Source organism: Merops nubicus, unplaced genomic scaffold (genome assembly GCF_000691845.1).
Source record: "Merops nubicus isolate BGI_N331 unplaced genomic scaffold, ASM69184v1 scaffold16323, whole genome shotgun sequence".
Lineage (NCBI taxonomy): Eukaryota > Metazoa > Chordata > Aves > Coraciiformes > Meropidae > Merops > Merops nubicus.
Window position 1 is genome coordinate 13,396 of NW_008601137.1, and position 17,152 is coordinate 30,547.

General features: G+C 37.5%; 1 protein-coding gene across 1 annotated transcript; it reads left to right on the forward strand.

Moving 5' to 3' along the window:
• Positions 1-311: 311 nt before the first annotated feature.
• CNOT6 (CCR4-NOT transcription complex, subunit 6) lies at positions 312-16,564 on the forward strand. Its single transcript, XM_008937918.1, has 11 exons — positions 312-398; positions 2,610-2,796; positions 6,475-6,560; positions 7,526-7,630; positions 7,714-7,782; positions 9,196-9,353; positions 9,863-10,017; positions 10,951-11,105; positions 12,037-12,267; positions 13,441-13,643; positions 14,326-16,564. The coding sequence occupies exons 1-11, from the start codon at positions 326-328 to the stop codon at positions 14,536-14,538; spliced, it is 1,635 nt and encodes a 544-aa protein (XP_008936166.1). The 5' UTR covers positions 312-325; the 3' UTR covers positions 14,539-16,564.
• The last annotated feature ends 588 nt before the right edge of the window (positions 16,565-17,152 follow it).

Genomic DNA, 17,152 nt, shown 5'->3' on the forward strand with positions numbered 1-17,152 from the left:
ACACAGTGACTTACGGGTGAAACGTGGCAGGACATGATGTTTGTGTTGGTTTCCAGATTTTGTAAGTTACTGGGTAGAAGGTGAGGCAGTGGTCTGCCATTCTGGGAGCATCAGGAATCTTCCATTTTATAGCAGTCTTTCACACTCAGGGAAATTTGTAGGTGGGCATGGGTTATCTTTATCTGAAGTTTGGAAAAGTATTTGGAGCGAACATCTAACATGAAACTTAACTGAAACAGAAATAATCTTTCAAAGAATTCTCAGTATGTCATATCTTAATTATTTGTCTTTTTGTCTCAACAGGAATGAACCTGATCCACGGAGGATGTACACAATTATGTCCTCAGAGGAAGCAGCCAACGGAAAGAAATCACACTGGGCAGAGTTGGAAATAAGTGGTAAGAAGATGGAGTGGGAGAGGGAAGAGGGTGAAGTTTGGGATGATGTCTAGACATAAGCTATTAGGTTAAGTCGTGTTAACAACTATGTTGTAGTAGTCCATGACAGTGTAGTTTCTACTGAAGCAGTTTTCAGTTTAAAGGCAGTTGTAAATCTTTTCTGTTCTAGAGATCTAAAAAACCCCAAAACCTCCAAGAACTGTGTTAGCTTTTAAGATACTGTTGGACTTTTGGAGATTTTCTTCAAAATAAGATAATGCTTAGAATTTATAAACAAGATCCCAGCTGGTGTGGGACATCAGTCTCCCTTGATTTGTGGAGTAAATTCTGATTCTGCTACATAAGATATTTGCTTGAATTTCCTTGTAAAAACATGTTAAGCATTTTAACATTATTTTGTAATGCTGTACATTTAGGCTGAAATTTTGCTTAAATACAGAGGTCCTTTAGGAGACTGCAAAAATTGTGATATTTCTAAATGATTGTCCAATAGAGAAATTTGTGGAAGGAAGAATACAGAGTTCTTTGAATTGTGAGGAGTCTTTCCATCCAGATCATTGAATCTGTGTCTTGCTTCAAGTGCCACGTGCCTTAACATGTGAATAGCATTCTTTACTTGAAGGTTACAGATGCAGAAACCTACTTAAATGTTGCTTCAGGAATCAGCATTACATATCAGCATTAGGCTTGGATATCCACTTGGACATCTGCTGCCTCTGCATAGGAAATGCATTAAGGGATGGCTCTTGCCTTTCATGCTTGGTAATCTCACTACAGACAGATTCCAGCCAAGAGAGCTGCTGGTAGTGAAGAGGATGGAGCAGTGATGTTGATTGGAAACCCTCTCAGCTACAAGGGTTTCTTTGATCACAGTCACCTGTTTGCACTGAGCAGGGAAGGAGGTGTTAATTCAGTTTTAAAAGTGCAAAGAACTATTTGTATTTACAACCTTTCAAAACATTTCTTAATGAGTATTGCAGTAGCATGAATCCTTTAAGAACCCTATGCATTTGCCTTGCAAAAGAGAATGTGACAATGTTTTTGTTTTGTTAATCTTCACAGGTCTTTTCCATGCAAAATATTTGGTCTTCTAATACAGAAAGCCACAAGTGTTGCAACTCTTCTCATTTAAATCACTGAGCTTTTTCACTGCAGGCTTTTTTATGCCACTCACTTTCTTACAGTTCACTGGAAGTGATACCTGTATGAAACCTTTTGTTACCTAGGCCTGAGTCCCAGACTTATATGTATCAGTGTAGCTTTCCCCAGGCACTAAATACAACTTCTATTTTAAAGAAAATATCTAAGGAGAGGAATTACAAAGTGTGTATGTTGGTATAGTAATAACCAGACTGTTCCTAGTACTGGTGAGTTGTGGTGGCATTGTTAAAGGCTGTTGCAAGTGACCTTTTGCCTTGGACAGACTGGTGTTGGTCACCTTCTTCTAGTGCTTTTGGTACAGTGAGATGACTTCTAGAAATGAAAAAGGATCCACTCTTGGGGAGGGGGGAAATCTTGGAGAGAAGAGACGTTCTGAGACTCGATGCTATCTCACATTCCTTGCATGAAGCAATGTGAAGAATCTTGATTCTGTCACACAGATTCATGTTTCCACCCTTTAGTTTATACAGAAATCATACCCTTTTTTAAAAATATCTGGCAATAGTTTACGCAGCTTTTAGTTGAATGCCAGATGGAAATCCATGTTCTCAACTAAGCATCTTAGTCATCCTAAATATAGTGCTTCTATCTGTTCTTGGCTGGATTAATGCCATAGAATAAAGATTTTTTGGTTTGAAAGATGTTGCGTAGAAATAAGGGGCAAACTGAAGAAGCATCTTTCATCACAAACATCAACTAGAAATTGAAAAAAAAATCTGCTTCTTACCCCTCTGTTAGTTACTGAATTCATGGTTAGTTAGTGAATGTGTCTCATTTTACATGGAACTTGAGAAAGGCAGATGTTTAAACCTGAAGTATGGATTGGGGAAAAAGAAAGCGACTTAAGCATTCCTGGCATTCTGTTACGCATTGTCACACTTTTTTTAATCTATAGAATCAATGAGCGATGGAATTTTCAGTGAGTAAAATAACAATATTAAAAAAACACAAGAAAATGCAAAACTCACCCTCCCTCCATATTTACAGAATGTGTGATTATTGCTAAAGTGATGTATTTTTGACGTTCTGTTTTCTCCCATCCTTCCCCAGGGAAAGTGAGAAGCTTGAGTTCATCGTTGTGGACACTGACCCATTTGACAGCTTTGCACCTCAGTGACAATTCCTTATCCCGTATTCCTTCAGACATTGCCAAGCTTCACAATCTGGTATATCTGGACCTGTCCTCTAACAAAATCCGCAGTTTACCAGCAGAGCTCGGAAACATGGTGTCACTCAGGTGAGTAACACTGAAGAGGAGTTAAAAGCATCCTCTTTGTAGCAAGAGTTTAAATTTCAGTGTAATTTCTGTATTCTAGTGAATGAAAAGCATAAGTAGAGTGCCCTTTCTTCACTGCTTTTTATCTGTCTCCCTGAGTGCTTGGTATGGCCTGTGCAGCTCCAGCAGTGCTGGCTTTTCTGTGATCTCCTCTTCTGAGGTATGACAGCATGGAAGGAGCTTCAGAAGTGCTTGCTTTGATGGCACTCACCTATTTCATGTTTTTCCAAGTCAGGTTTCCTCTCTTATGCATATCTTTCTAGACTCTTAGAATCTTTGTGGCATTTTTCTCTAAGAAATACTGATACACACACAAAAAAATTGCTTTTAGCTTACAGTAAGGTGGGAAAAAGGTCAGTTTAATCACACTAACTGCAATTTTTTCCCTATTTATTAATCTGTAGTAATTGTTCTTAACAACAGTTCTTATTCTGTTTCTTCTACAACAACTGGAACTTGTCTAATATACTCTCCTTTGCACCTTTGCTACCATGTAACTGCATTCCTGTGCAGACTGGGGAGGAGAAAAAAGTGTTCTCAACGCACCTTTTTTCCCCTCAATTTTACAGTGCCAAGGATGTGCAAAGTTGGCATGGAATGATACCTCCCTTTGGAAGTGAATCATGAACAGTGATGCCTCTTTAGATTGTAATTAAGGCCGCAGCATTTCACTTTGTGAAAACACTGTTCTGTAAATACATAAATTATTTATATGAGTAAATATTTACAGACAACATTCTTTTGCCCTTGATCCAAAGGAAGAACCTTATCTTAGTGCTATTAGACAGTTAGCAGTAATTGTGTTCATTGCATTTAATTTTGAAGACTTTTATGGACAGCTTTCTCAAATACAGAAAACACTGAGTCTAAAACCAACAGGAATGTTACTAGAAGTGGAGAAGAAGACAATAGAAAAATGGACTGCCAGCACAGCTGTAATGAAGCTGGAAGCAAAGCAAGTTTGCACATAGAAATACCAGTCATTGCATTTTTTGCTACTTTAGAAAAGTCCGCTCTGTTGGGGAGGATTAAACTAGCTGATTAAATCAGTACTAAAAGCTCAAATTCCAAAGCAGTTAAAAGTCTCAACCTTGGAAGCTGAGCAGAGGGACCTTGCTTTTTAGACCCTAATTGGCAGCTCTGTTTTCTAGTGTGTTGTATAGTTGTTTTCAGCTGTGGAGTAGTCTGTTCTAAAGAAAGCTTTGCATTAGGTTTTGAATTAAAAGCAGTTATTAGTAACAGGTTTCTTCCCTCTGTCATCCACTCCTTGTGTATTGGTGAGCTAGCAATCCTAAATTTGCTGGAACAGTCTCAAATTAATCTTTGTGCTTTGTTAGCACCCTTTGATTTTCATTAACATTTTTCCTTTTAAAATATTGTTGTAAACTTAATGCTCATGACATGGAGTTAGCTTAGCAGTGTACAGTCATCAGTAGTGTCAGAAGTTACTGTGCCTTCTTCCCAATGCTTTTCCCAGTTTATTCTGGCTGATTCTGTGAAGCTTCAGCTCTTCTAAGTTTCTTTTGAGTAGGAAAGGCTAAATCTTGGGAATGTGAAATGTGAAGCTGAGGTCTAGGATTGTGCTAATTTTCAATTTATGACCTAAACATAGCACTTGAACCCAGACCTCTAGATGTGAAAAGCTGGTGCATTGATCCACTGCACTCTCTGTCCTCAATAATTGCAGCTGAGCCACGATTTCTTTCCACTGGGGTGAAAATGAAGAAAACCCCCTTAGCATGTCCTACACAAAAGCACTTTGCAGGTCTCAGCTGTGCTGGAGTTTTATGTTTCAGGCTGCTCTTACTGAGACACTTCCATAGCTCCTGGGAAGTTGTTCAAGCTAACAATAATTCAGCACTGAGCATTGCTGGGGCCGTCCTGAGCCACAGAAATCATTTGTGCTCTCACACTTGAGAACTGATAACAGGGCTTCCAGCTCCCACATCTGGAGCTCTGGGTTTGGTCTGTAAAGCTGGCCTGAGGCTCCTTGCATCTCCCTCTTTACTTGAAGAAAGAGGTGTGAGAGCAGTAAGAGTTCTGATCCTTGTGGAACGAGGAGAAAAAATAAACAGTGCTACGTGTTATCTTGGAAAGCTCAGTTGCAAAACAGATTCTCTTGATGTGCTTGAAAGAACTGGTGGGATTTGCTGTGATCCCCTTTGCTGTGTAGAGGGCATGGGTTCTGTGGAGGCAAGAATCATTAAGGAAAATAATTCTTTCATGCAAGAGAGGAACTGCAGTGATACCTACTACTGTGCCATTCTTCCAGCTCGGGTGTTTTTCCTCTAGAAGAATTCAGTATATTTCTTTTTTGTAATTCATACATAACTTTTTCTAGACTTAGCAAAACAATACTTGGGAACCCTGGAGTGACACAGTGGGTTTCTGAGTTCCTCTCTATGTGCTTTTGCATATGGAGTTTTATACTGAAGACAAAACAAAATGACCCCCCCACCCCTGCTGGCTGGGTGTGCTGTAGTCTGACAGTCAGTTGAGCAGTGAGTTGGTGTGTCTAGATCACAGTGGGCTTCTGAGTTCCTCTCTACAATATGTGCTTTTGCATATGGAGTTTTATACTGAAGACAAAACAAAATGACCCCCCCACCCCTGCTGGCTGGGTGTGCTGTAGTCTGACAGTCAGTTGAGCAGTGAGTTGGTGTGTCTAGATACAGCAGAGGACTTTCTTTTTGTCTCTCTGGGTTATCTTCCACTGTTGTCTCTGAAATGAGCCATTCCACTTCTAGCAAAGTTTCTAAATACACAGTGAAATGGGGAGAATGTCTCAGGAAGCCCTTGGTAGGGAAGGGCCAGGCAGAGTTCACTTTCCAAGTGCAAGGCTGGAAGAAGAGTTGTGTGTTTTAGCTCTTACATTTCTGCAAGACAGCATGTGAAGTAAAGGTGACTCTTGGCATCCAGGTTTCCTTCCTGCTTTTATTTTTCTTTATTTTTCTTCTTCATTGCCCCAAAATAATTTGAAGTAGCAACTTTATACTGATATGGTGAGGAAAATCTTCACTGCTTAGGTAGAAATGTGTTTAAGAAAGTGAAAAGTTCCTTAAAAAGTCCATTTTCCCTGCCCAGTTCATTGGGATATCAGAATTCAGGACATGAATTCTATTCCTGTCTGCATATTGGTTTTCTAAGTTAAAAATTTTTGTCTTAACGCTGAAAAAAAAATGAAGAAACCCAACAGAAAATTACTGTTACGTGGTAGTGTCAGAGCTCTAATCATACTGCCATCATCCTGGAGTTTTTGCTTACTTGTTTTCTGGGATATAATTTCCCTTTATTTGGCCTTTAATCATCACTAAACTGTTCCATGGTCTGGTTTGTCAGAGCTGTTACTGCCTCCTCACTTGCGATTATTCAAGTATTTGATTCTTGCTAATGTTTACAAAATTGGTGACTTTTTTTAGGAGAAGCTCACCAAAGAGCTACCTTTCCTGTACTTCAACATAATACATGTTTGGCTGTGTGTGGTTTGAGTACAGCAGGATTCCCCTAACCATTGCTGTTAGTCTCTGACTTTTCCAGCGTTGTGGTTTGTTAGTATATTGTTTCTCTTTCAGTTTAACTTGTTCTGAAGACAAATGTTGGTCTGTTTTCAGCCCTATTTGATTCTTTCTCTGTCTCCAGGGAACTACATTTAAATAACAACCTGTTACGAGTTTTACCTTTTGAGCTGGGGAAACTGTTCCAGTTACAGACTTTGGGTCTGAAAGGTATTACTGCTTTTCCTTGATATCTGTGCTTTGATTGATGATACCACCTCTGAGATCTGTTGGCTGTAGACTCCTAGTTGGTAAACTGTTACTGACTAGCAATCACAGATGTAGCTACTTACTCCACACTTATAAATATTGTTGTGTAGGGATTGTTTAAAAAAAGAAAACGAGTTTGGTGAAGCACTCCACATACAAAGAGGTTTGCTTCTCTTCCTGCAGGGTGAGCAGGAGCTTTAAGTGGCCTGTGTAGGTGTTGAGTGTGGTGCTGCTTTAAGAAACAGTCTGCACTTCACTGTAGATACTCAACTCCAACCAAAAAGGAAACATGCTCTGTACTGCTATTGGGTACTCTGCTCTTTATGCATGGAGCAATTTAAATAATTTTCCAATTTTTTTTTTCCTAACTGTGCATTCTAGCTATAAAATGGCTGACCTTGGGGGAACTTGTATCACAGAAATCAGGAGCACTGAGTGATACAGTATCTCTAAACACTGTTAAGTCTCAAACGTCTTTTTTTCTTCCTCTTAAAACTGGATAACTGCAATGTGCATTGTCCATGAAAACTTCTACAATCTACTTATTATCTCTGCCTGTATCATCTGTGGCAGCTAACAGTAGACTCTACTCAGCAAATAAACTGATGGTGGATGTTTCACTTGCACTGAGCAGAGGTGGCTCCTGTTTGCCTTGTCAGTACCAGTCAATTCTTCACTGATAGATCCAGCAGCCACCCTTGGAGCTGTCTGTCAGAGGACAGACACAGCAGGGAATGGGGTTAAATTAGCTGAAGCTAATCACACATCTAGTGTTTTGTGGGATTGAAGACCTGAGACTTGAAACCTTTAAATAGTTCACTGTAGATGCAGTATCTTTTCTCAGAGGTGTCAGCTTTAAACACTAATATGTAAGTTCGTGATGGTTCTGTCTGTTTTATTCAGTATTTCTATAAACCTGTTTTCAGGAAATCCACTTACACAGGATATTCTGAACCTCTATCAGGAACCAGATGGGACACGAAGGCTACTGAACTATTTGCTTGATAATTTGGCAGGTACTGCAAAAAGAAGTAAGTGATCATTCTTAAAACATTTCTTCCAGATGTGCAAAGTAAATGTGATCATCACTTGTATCTCTAAAATGTTCCCCTAGTTTCAACAGAACAACCACCTCCAAGATCTTGGATTATGTTGCAAGAACCAGACCGTACAAGACCAACAGGTACTGTAACACTTTAAGGATTCTTCCTTATTTGTTTTTTCTCTTACAAAAGCTGTTGCTATTTACTATCTACTGAAAAAGACTTAATGCTTAGATTAAACAGTCATCTGTGCAGTGCTGACCAGCCAGCTGAAGTAGTTCTATCTCAACTGCAATACCTCTTTCAATTTACCCTTCTTTTACTATAAAGTAATTGCTTTTTAATTAACAACCTTCTCATAGGAATTGAAACTGTTGTCCACCATCAGTTAATAGCTGAATTATAACAGGCTTAATTGAACACTGGTTGAAGAACAAAAAAAATGGAAGAACATGAGCATAATTTCCAAGATATGTAGAATTCTTTTCTTTTGAGTAATACATGTCACCTTTGATTCAGCACTTTTCTTGCTCTTGGAATTCAGGTCATGTTTGATTGTTTACAATATTTTCTGCATGAGTTGTCTAAAAGATAGCCTTTTCTATTTACCCTCAACCAAAACTCTTAGTGCCAATTATTGCAGTATCCTCTCTTTCAGGACTGATGTACATTACTTTCCCATATTGATACTAAGGTAGTTGGTTCAAAGATCATCATCTTAATACTCTTGCTGTCACCTGTTTGTTTTCAGTGTGTTCAGCTTTGGCCCCCAGTCAACCCTAGATTGTTGCCTCAATTTGTGAAATCTTAAGCAACTGTCTTGTTTCTTTTTCATGAGCTGTACCCCATGTTTGAGAGGACTTTCCAACAAGTTTCCAGCTACCTAATTGTAGTGCAAACTCCTTAGTGGTTTTTAACATGACCAACAAAACAGAACTTGAAATCCATGCTTCTGGATTAACTGTCAAGTTGCCCCAAACTTTATCACTCCTGTGCTAAATGAATACAGGGAGTAGGTGTTTCTTGTCTTTACACCTGGATTGTAAACTTTTGAAATTGGAAACATTTGGGGGTTTATTTTACCTGTACTTTTTCATTGCATGAAGGGATCTTTATCCTGCCTATAGACTGTTACAGTTCATGGTGGTAATAATTAAGGCAGATTTTAAGTAACCTATTTGAAGCATTTGCAAACCTTTGTATAGCTAGCAAATATAAGTGTTCAAACACACTTCCCTTGTTGTAGGCTTTTCACAGCAGAGCATCACGTAGCATGAGGTACTTCTGTCTCTTATTTGCTGCATTAACCACATAAAGTGGGGGTGTTGAGTTTTGTTTTCTAATTAAATGCTGGAAGACAGCTGCTGTATTTCCAAACTTGTAATTTATCCTCCTAGAAGGACTAATTTTTTAGTATAGATACACAAGCTGTGTTTTGATTGAAGCACGAATTGAGAAATTTGCAGAAGACAAAAGCAAAGAACATCATTTTATATGTATATATTTTTGTTGCTGTTAAATATCTCAGTGTGTGAGTAACTATTGTTCTGCAGCCTTGTTCTCTGTCATGTGTTACAACGTGCTGTGTGATAAATATGCCACCCGGCAGCTGTATGGCTACTGCCCATCCTGGGCTCTGAACTGGGAATACAGAAAAAAAGCCATTATGCAGGAAATCCTGAGCTGCAATGCTGACATCATAAGTCTTCAGGTAAAAGATCTACTATTCCTTCTTTTCCTTTCCTATTCCCGTGTGCTGCTTTCTCTATATTAAATATATTTACAGTAAACGATCTGTTTTCAAAACCCTCTGAAAACAAAAGAAAAAAGAAGTGGTGTTTAGAACGTTATTTGTTGCTTGACATCAAAAGAATGCTCTTCAGCCCACACAGTTGGAATGTGAACCAGCAGCTGCTGATCAAAGGCATGTATGTGGGGGTGTCTTGGTGCCTGCCTGTGTATGTGGGGCTATAATTGACACATTTTCAAATAAAAGGCTTGAGATAATCATAACTCTGGGGATTACAGAAATTCATTTATATTTTCTTAAAATAGGGATATTGCCCTTAAATTTGCATTCTCTAATTACTTAATTCTTACCATTTTTTCCCCTTAAATCTAATTTGAAATTGATTTGCATTTCTGAAGAGTCTAAATAATATCAGTCTTCTGTGTTTTTCTAACAGTGTGTTTGTGCTGTGCTGTCTTATAACTTTACAGGAGGTTGAAACAGAGCAGTACTACAGTTTTTTCCTGGTAGAACTGAAAGAACGTGGCTACAATGGATTCTTCAGTCCAAAATCTAGAGCTAGGACAATGTCAGAACAGGAAAGAAAACATGTTGATGGTTGTGCAATATTTTTCAAAACAGAAAAGTAAGTGATGTGTTTTGCAAAGCCTTCTGTTGTGTATTACTCTCTCACATCATTTCTCAGGTCAGCCTATAGCTCAGAGAGTTTGGCATTAGTCTCTTTGTAGCTGTTGGGTGTTTTTTACAGAGCGTTCCTCTTGTTAAAAAGAGAGGTCTGTGTGAGAGAAATCCTTCTGTGCATAACTAGCAACAGAAAATTTTACCTTCCAGTGGAAATTTCATTGTTAGAGCAATGCAGGTTAGGAGTTCACTAAATTAGGCTTCAGTTGAGTGTGTCTTTCCCAAGCAAAAATGAAAAATGAAGCAAATGTCTCATTTTCTTGCTTTTTGAGTAAAGGAACTGCTAATTTCCAAAGCTGCTGAAGTAAGTTCTTAGATGACATCGACTTTTTGGTACATTAGACTTCTGATAAAGCAAAAGACAAGGCCCTTAATGTCACTGCTCACTTCTGAAAAAAAGACCCAGAACAAACACATGATTTAAAAGCTGCAGCACTTACTGATTGTGTCCAAGTGTACTTGTGCAACTGTTTGGATGCAAGGAGAAGTAACTTCCCTTCCTCCTCCTTCTTCCATTCCTTTGTGTCCACAAGTAAATGGAGGTGTCAGGTTTGATACCATCTGGCTGAGAAACATTGTTTAGTCCCTCCCTATTAAACCTGCATCTTGGAACTCGAAACTGGTGCAGAATTAGAAGTATGAACTGCTACTGCTTTCCTACAGTCTCTCTTCCTGTCTCCCTCACTTTTAATTGAAATAAAGTTAGTGTAAAATACCTAAAAATTGGCGGTTCAGTTTAGGATTTTGTGAAATTATGTGGTTGACTGAGACTTCTTACATCGTAAATGTTTGAGCTTTAATTAAAAGCAGAATTATTTATAACATTTCCTTTTGTGTCTGGCTGCTGAAAAAAGGAAATATATTGTTTCTTTTTCAGATTTACTTTGGTTCAGAAACATACTGTTGAGTTCAATCAACTAGCTATGGCAAACTCAGAAGGTTCAGAAGCTATGCTGAACAGAGTAATGACAAAAGATAACATTGGAGTTGCTGTATTGTTAGAACTGCGAAAGGAATTGATAGAAATGTCATGTAAGTCCTGCTTAGTTTAATTTTTAAATAGATTGTACTTTAGCAATGGAAAAAAAATCAACTTTTGCTATATTAAACCAGAGAAACTAGGTTCTGCAGGTGAATGTAACTTCTCACATTGTAGGCTCACACAAATCTGTTTCCAAAGAGCATTTGGGAAAAAGTTATATTGCTTAAATTATGAAGATTTCCTACACACACACTTACACCTTTTTGCTTAAAAAAGTGGGGGTTTGGTGTTGTGGTTTTTTGTTTTGCTTGAAGTTAGGTACAGGTATCAAAGGATTAGATTGTGTTAGTTGTGTGTTTCTGGGTCATGTATCTGCATCATTTTAGCTTGTTATTTGCATCACTGTCATGCTTACACAACCTGTTTGTTCTGCCCTGTCACTCTTAATTTAGGAAATGTAAATTGGCTTTATAAGTATCTCAGTGGGTACCTACTCAACCTGTGTTATATTTATCCAAATGATATTTTATTAATTCAGATTCTAATAAACAAGCCTTTTAAGAAGCACTTCTAGCAAGAGAGGTAACTTAAAATGTAGGTAACTTAAAATGCAGAGCTCACTGCCTAGTAAGATATGAGCAGTGCCTGTTTACTATCACAGCCTGAGGAAAACTTGTAATTTTTTAGAATGACACTATTTGCCTGTAATTAGGATTATCTGTTATTTATGTTAATTCACAGTATTCTTAGAAACATGTTACCTGCAACAAGATAAGTCTGTTAATGGTCTTGAATGTGAAACACAATTATGCCTAATGCTTTACATCAACTAAAACACTTAGTAGATGTAATATGAGTTATATGACCCTCTTAAATTAAATATTAATCCTCTTCAGGTTACTTTTCCTCCTTGTTTAAAATTCAGTAATAGTGTTTTCTGTTGCTGAACATGTAAGGTAAATAATTGATTTTAAATTTTAGCTGGAAAGCCACATCTTGGGATGGAAAAGCAACTAGTTCTTGTAGCTAATGCACATATGCATTGGGACCCAGATTATTCTGATGTGAAGCTGGTTCAGACTATGATGTTCCTGTCTGAGGTAAAGAACATCATTGATAAAGCTTCTCGTAGTCTCAAACCTGGTGTTTCAGGAGAGCTTGGAACCATTCCACTTGTACTGTGTGCAGATCTCAATTCTCTGCCAGACTCTGGTAAGACTTCTATTTCTTACTTTTTTTTTTTTTTTTTTTTTTTTAAGCCTGTTTAAATTTTGTAACAATTAATTTTAAGTTTTTTCTTTTTTTTTTTTTTTTTTTTTTTTTTTTATACTGTTTAAAGTGTGTAACAATTTAAATTTTAAGTTCCCTTTTTGTAAGGAGCTTACAGCTTGGAGAATATGTTGTTGCTATCATAAGCTGTAAAAGTACTACGAAAATAGAAGGAAGAGAGAAAAGATAGAACTGTTTCTTTTGTCAGTGACCTTATTGCCTATGCAGTAGTATAGCTGTGCCTGGTCTTTCAGAAGTGTTTTCATTGTTAGCTTGCAATACAGGAATGGGAAGGAAGAAAGTATCTTTGAAAAATAACTGGAAATATGAGCATGTTGCTGGTAATTGGGTTTTCTTATTTTTACATGTGAGCAGATAAGTTCCTCTCTTTAAAATTGCCACCATAGAATCATTTTTTGCAGCTCACGTGTTTTAGGACTTCTAAAATTCAATGTATCCCCTACTAGAAAGGGGTAAGAGCAGTTACTGCTGAGCAGTACTGGAAATGTTATTCTTTCTGATCCCAGGAAGGCAAGTATTGCTAATGGCTATGGCAGTAGCAAGTTCATGCATCTTTGACTTCAGAACAACTAGTGACTTCTTTTACCTTCCAGAACCTTAACACAGCTACATTGAAATTAAGAGGCATGAGAATAGTTTTTGAAGACACAAATCGTGTCAGTTTGGCTTTGCAGCCTTTTTAAAGTTACCTTTATTTGAAGTAGGGTGACAGAAGTTGGCTTTTTGGCAACATTTTAGCCAAAGAATATTGAAGGCTGGGACTTGAGCATAGAGAAAAGGAGAAGAGGATGTTGGATGCCTAGCATCTATGGAATTTTACTCCACTTTTTCATCTTACCTTCCCAGTCTGTTCCTTATTAACCATTTTTCCCCCCCCCTAATTAAAGTATGTCCCTTTGTTTTAGGTGGCACTTGTTCTTGACATACATGTGCATTTTCTTGCAATAATTTAACTGCTGCTGACTGTATTGGATATGTGTTAAGGTTTGGCTTATGTACAGCATAAAGCTGCATGTATGCCTTGAAGTACCTACACAGTCTGACTTGCTGGGTGCTTGTTAAAACCTCCTTGTGTGTATGTGTCACTCCTAATAGGTGTTGTTGAGTACTTGAGCACTGGTGGAGTGGAAACAAACCACAAAGATTTCAAGGAGCTGAGATACAATGAAAGTCTTACTAACTTCAGCTGCAATGGGAAGAATGGGACAACAAATGGAAGAATTACACACGGTTTCAAGTTGAAGAGTGCCTATGAGAATGGTCTAATGCCTTATACAAATTACACGTTTGACTTCAAGGTAAGGACTGGGCTGATATTTTTGGCACGTTTTCTATTTTGAAGTGTAAACGTGATTTGCTGTGCAAAGTTGTTTAACAAAGTAGTTAATCTGTTTGGGTAGCTAACAGTAAATTCAGGAAGTTTATATTTAAAACATAGCAAGTGAGTGCCCAACACTGCAGTCTCCTAGAAACCAAATTCTCCTTTTTCTTGTTAGTAACTTGTACTAGATTTGTAAGAGTTGGGGTGCTGTCAGCCTTCCTTGCAAACAGGAAGATTTTGTATTTTAATACTCCAAGCTAAATGAAATAGTACAAGAGGGGCACTTCAGCTGTCAGCTGCAAGGAAGTAATCCATGTTGCTACCAGAAAACTCTGGGTGCTCTGTTGCCCAGGGGAAACAAAGATGGCTCTTTTCTTCAAAATCAGATAAATGTGACTTGAGGTTATGTAGGAGGTTGGAAATGAGAATCCACAAAAGCATAGCAGAAGTGATACAGGGTGGACTTTTCTGTTGTTTTTCTGATCTGTATTGAGCAACCCACGAGACAGAGGAAGTAGAAGTCTCCTAAATGGATGATGTGCTATGAAGAAGGAATGGTAGCACTTCACTTACCTGTAATTCTGAGCTCACTTTTGTGTTTGGAAAAATAACTTGATTTGAGAATATACACTAACAATCTATTTCTTCTCTCGTTTTAGGGTATTATTGACTACATCTTCTACTCTAAACCTCAGCTAAACATACTTGGCATTCTTGGACCTTTGGATCATCATTGGTTAATAGAGAACAATATAAGTGGTTGTCCACATCCACTCATCCCTTCTGACCACTTCTCACTTTTTGCACAACTGGAGCTTTTGCTGCCTTTCCTGCCTCCTGTAAATGGAATCCATCTCCCTGGCAGGAGGTAGTCAAGTACATTTTAGAGGGCAACCTCAATCTAACTTGTACAATTGTAAAATCTGAATATAGAGGAGTGAGGTATGGCCAACAGGGATTTTTTTTTTTTCTTAATAATCTTAATCTTAAATCTAATTATTTGCTAAAGACATAGTAAAAGCCAGGTGCTATCAACAGACACAATTCTGAGCCCAATATACTTTGTATACTGTTTGACAGCGATTGGTGCGTTTGCACCTTTCTTTAATACATTACAATTAACCTTCCTGTTTCTTTGATCCAACGTGACATTTTCATGCCTTGAAAATAGGGAATTGTTATACAGTATATTCTCTTTGCACAGTTATCTGTAGCACTACTCTTTTGAGGCCAGTAGGAACATCCACAGAACATTCTTCCGTACTTCACTCCCTCCTTTTTCAGACTTGTTTGTAAAATATAGAATTTGAATTTAGCCTTTATTGATTGTATATGAACAACAGAAAACCTGATTTATGAGATTTTGTACTTTAAAAAAAAAAAAAAGAAGAAAAATCAGATTTGGAAAATGATTGTATTGTAAACTAAGGCTAAATTTTTATCTGTTTTCATGTGTTATAAAGGCCAGCTTGTAAAAGAGGTTGTCACAGGTTTTCTCTGCTAATGATTTGCACTGTTAGGGTTTCGTTGGCCCTTTTGTACTACTTTTTATGTTCAGTAGAGAACGTTGCTTTTAAAATCCGAACCTGTAAAATCTTACTATCTTACAGAGAGAACTAAATACATTCTATTTCTGATTAAAAAAAGAGAGAAAAGCATAGAGTTCTCACAGAACAGATAAGCTAAGCAGTGAATATAAGTAGACCTGTATGGATTGAAAGTCGTTGCTGATGTGTATACACTCGGATATTTTTCTCATCTCTAACTTTAGAAGTGAAGTTTAGGGATGCTTGTGTACAGCTTCTTCATTTCTGTTTTAAATACTTGTCCTATCTCCACTGTGCCTGCTTAAATTTGTTCTCAACTAGCACTGCCTGTGCATGCAGAGAGATCCTGTGCATCCTCTTTTATTTTTTTAAATAATGTTAACACTTGTGAAAATTTTATGAAGATACTTTTGTATAAGCTGTGGCATCTCTTTTTTCCTTTGTGAAGCATTGAATATCACACTTTTTGAACATGTTCAGGTTATGGGTACACAGTTTCTAGCTTCTACTACCCATGCACTGCTTCTTTTGGTGTCATTGCACAGTGCCGTTTTCCCCACTAAGATACTATCATGTGAATTATCTTTCGTGTTTCTCAGTCTCAGAAAGTATAATTCCTTGAAGAAAAAACCCAACCCTACCTTTTCTATTGATGAAGCAGTGTAAAATAAATGCATTTTCAACACAGGTCCCAAAGACAATTCTTCAGATCATATTTTTTTTTTTAAAGTGACCAAGTCTTATTTTAGTGTCAAGCAAGACTAAAGTTATAATGTACCCTCAGTGCCATTTGTGTCATGAAGCCAAGTATTTAAGAGCTTACAAACTTAACTTGTCTATTTGTATCCTAAAAGGGAGAATTTATCAATCTTCTTGAACTAATACAGCTTGAATTATCCATGTAAAAAGACAAAAAAAATTTGAGTTAGAGAGCTTGGTCTTAAAACAGCTTTTGTTTCAGCTGCGGGCAGGGAAGCAAAAGGACACTGAGCATTAAGATAAAAATTTCTAAATATTGTGAATTTTTATATATAAGAGAATGGATTGGTACTAATGATTCAAAATTTTATTGAGAAGTAGCCAGCACCTAGGTGTGCTCAGACCGTTCTGTTTGAAGCTGAGAGGAAAAACTGCAAACAGTTCGGGGATGTCAAACTGTACATTTTAAAAATCCAGTAGGAGAAATTTTGATCTTGAATCCTTGTCTGGGACCTGATCTCTTGGGGTTATTTTGCTTTGGTTTTAGTTGTGGAAACACCAAACATGTCCAGTTTATAATCAGTACATTGAAATGCTGGTAGTATTGCTGTAGTAGACTTAATGCGTAGTGTTAATTTTTTTCTGTTTGTTTTTTTTTGGGTTTTTTTGTAAAGTGTGAATAAAAGGTGTTTTACTCATGTTTCCTTAATGATGTCTTGGTAATGTACATCATGACAATTTCCAGTGATGATGAGCCAGTTTAGCTTGGCAAACTGAGCAAACTATTTTTCTTTTCTGATTTATCTGGATTGTGTAAAGAGTCCAGAAAGCTTTACAGAAGGGCAAGGGAAGCACTTACTCATTTTGTATTTTTTTAGAGGGGGATAATTTACTTTAATAGATGCTGGAGCTTGAGTGCACTTGTTAGATTCAAAAGGTTTGAGCTTTATCCAATTTGTGTTCTCCTGTATTGCTTAGTCTTAAAAACAACGATTGAAATTATGACAGCATGTTAAAATACAGCCCCTTGTGCTTTTGGAGACACAACTGTTCCTGCTTAGTCACCTTACAGCCTAAGGGTCCATTTAAATAACAGTTTCCTCCATCTTTTATTCTAGTCCATCACGTCCCAATTGAAAACCCACTGAATAGATTGAAGACACTCCTTTGACTTCACTGGGTTTTAACTGGACTGCAGCTATGACTCGGGGGCTGAAGGAAGGAGAAATATTTTGAATAT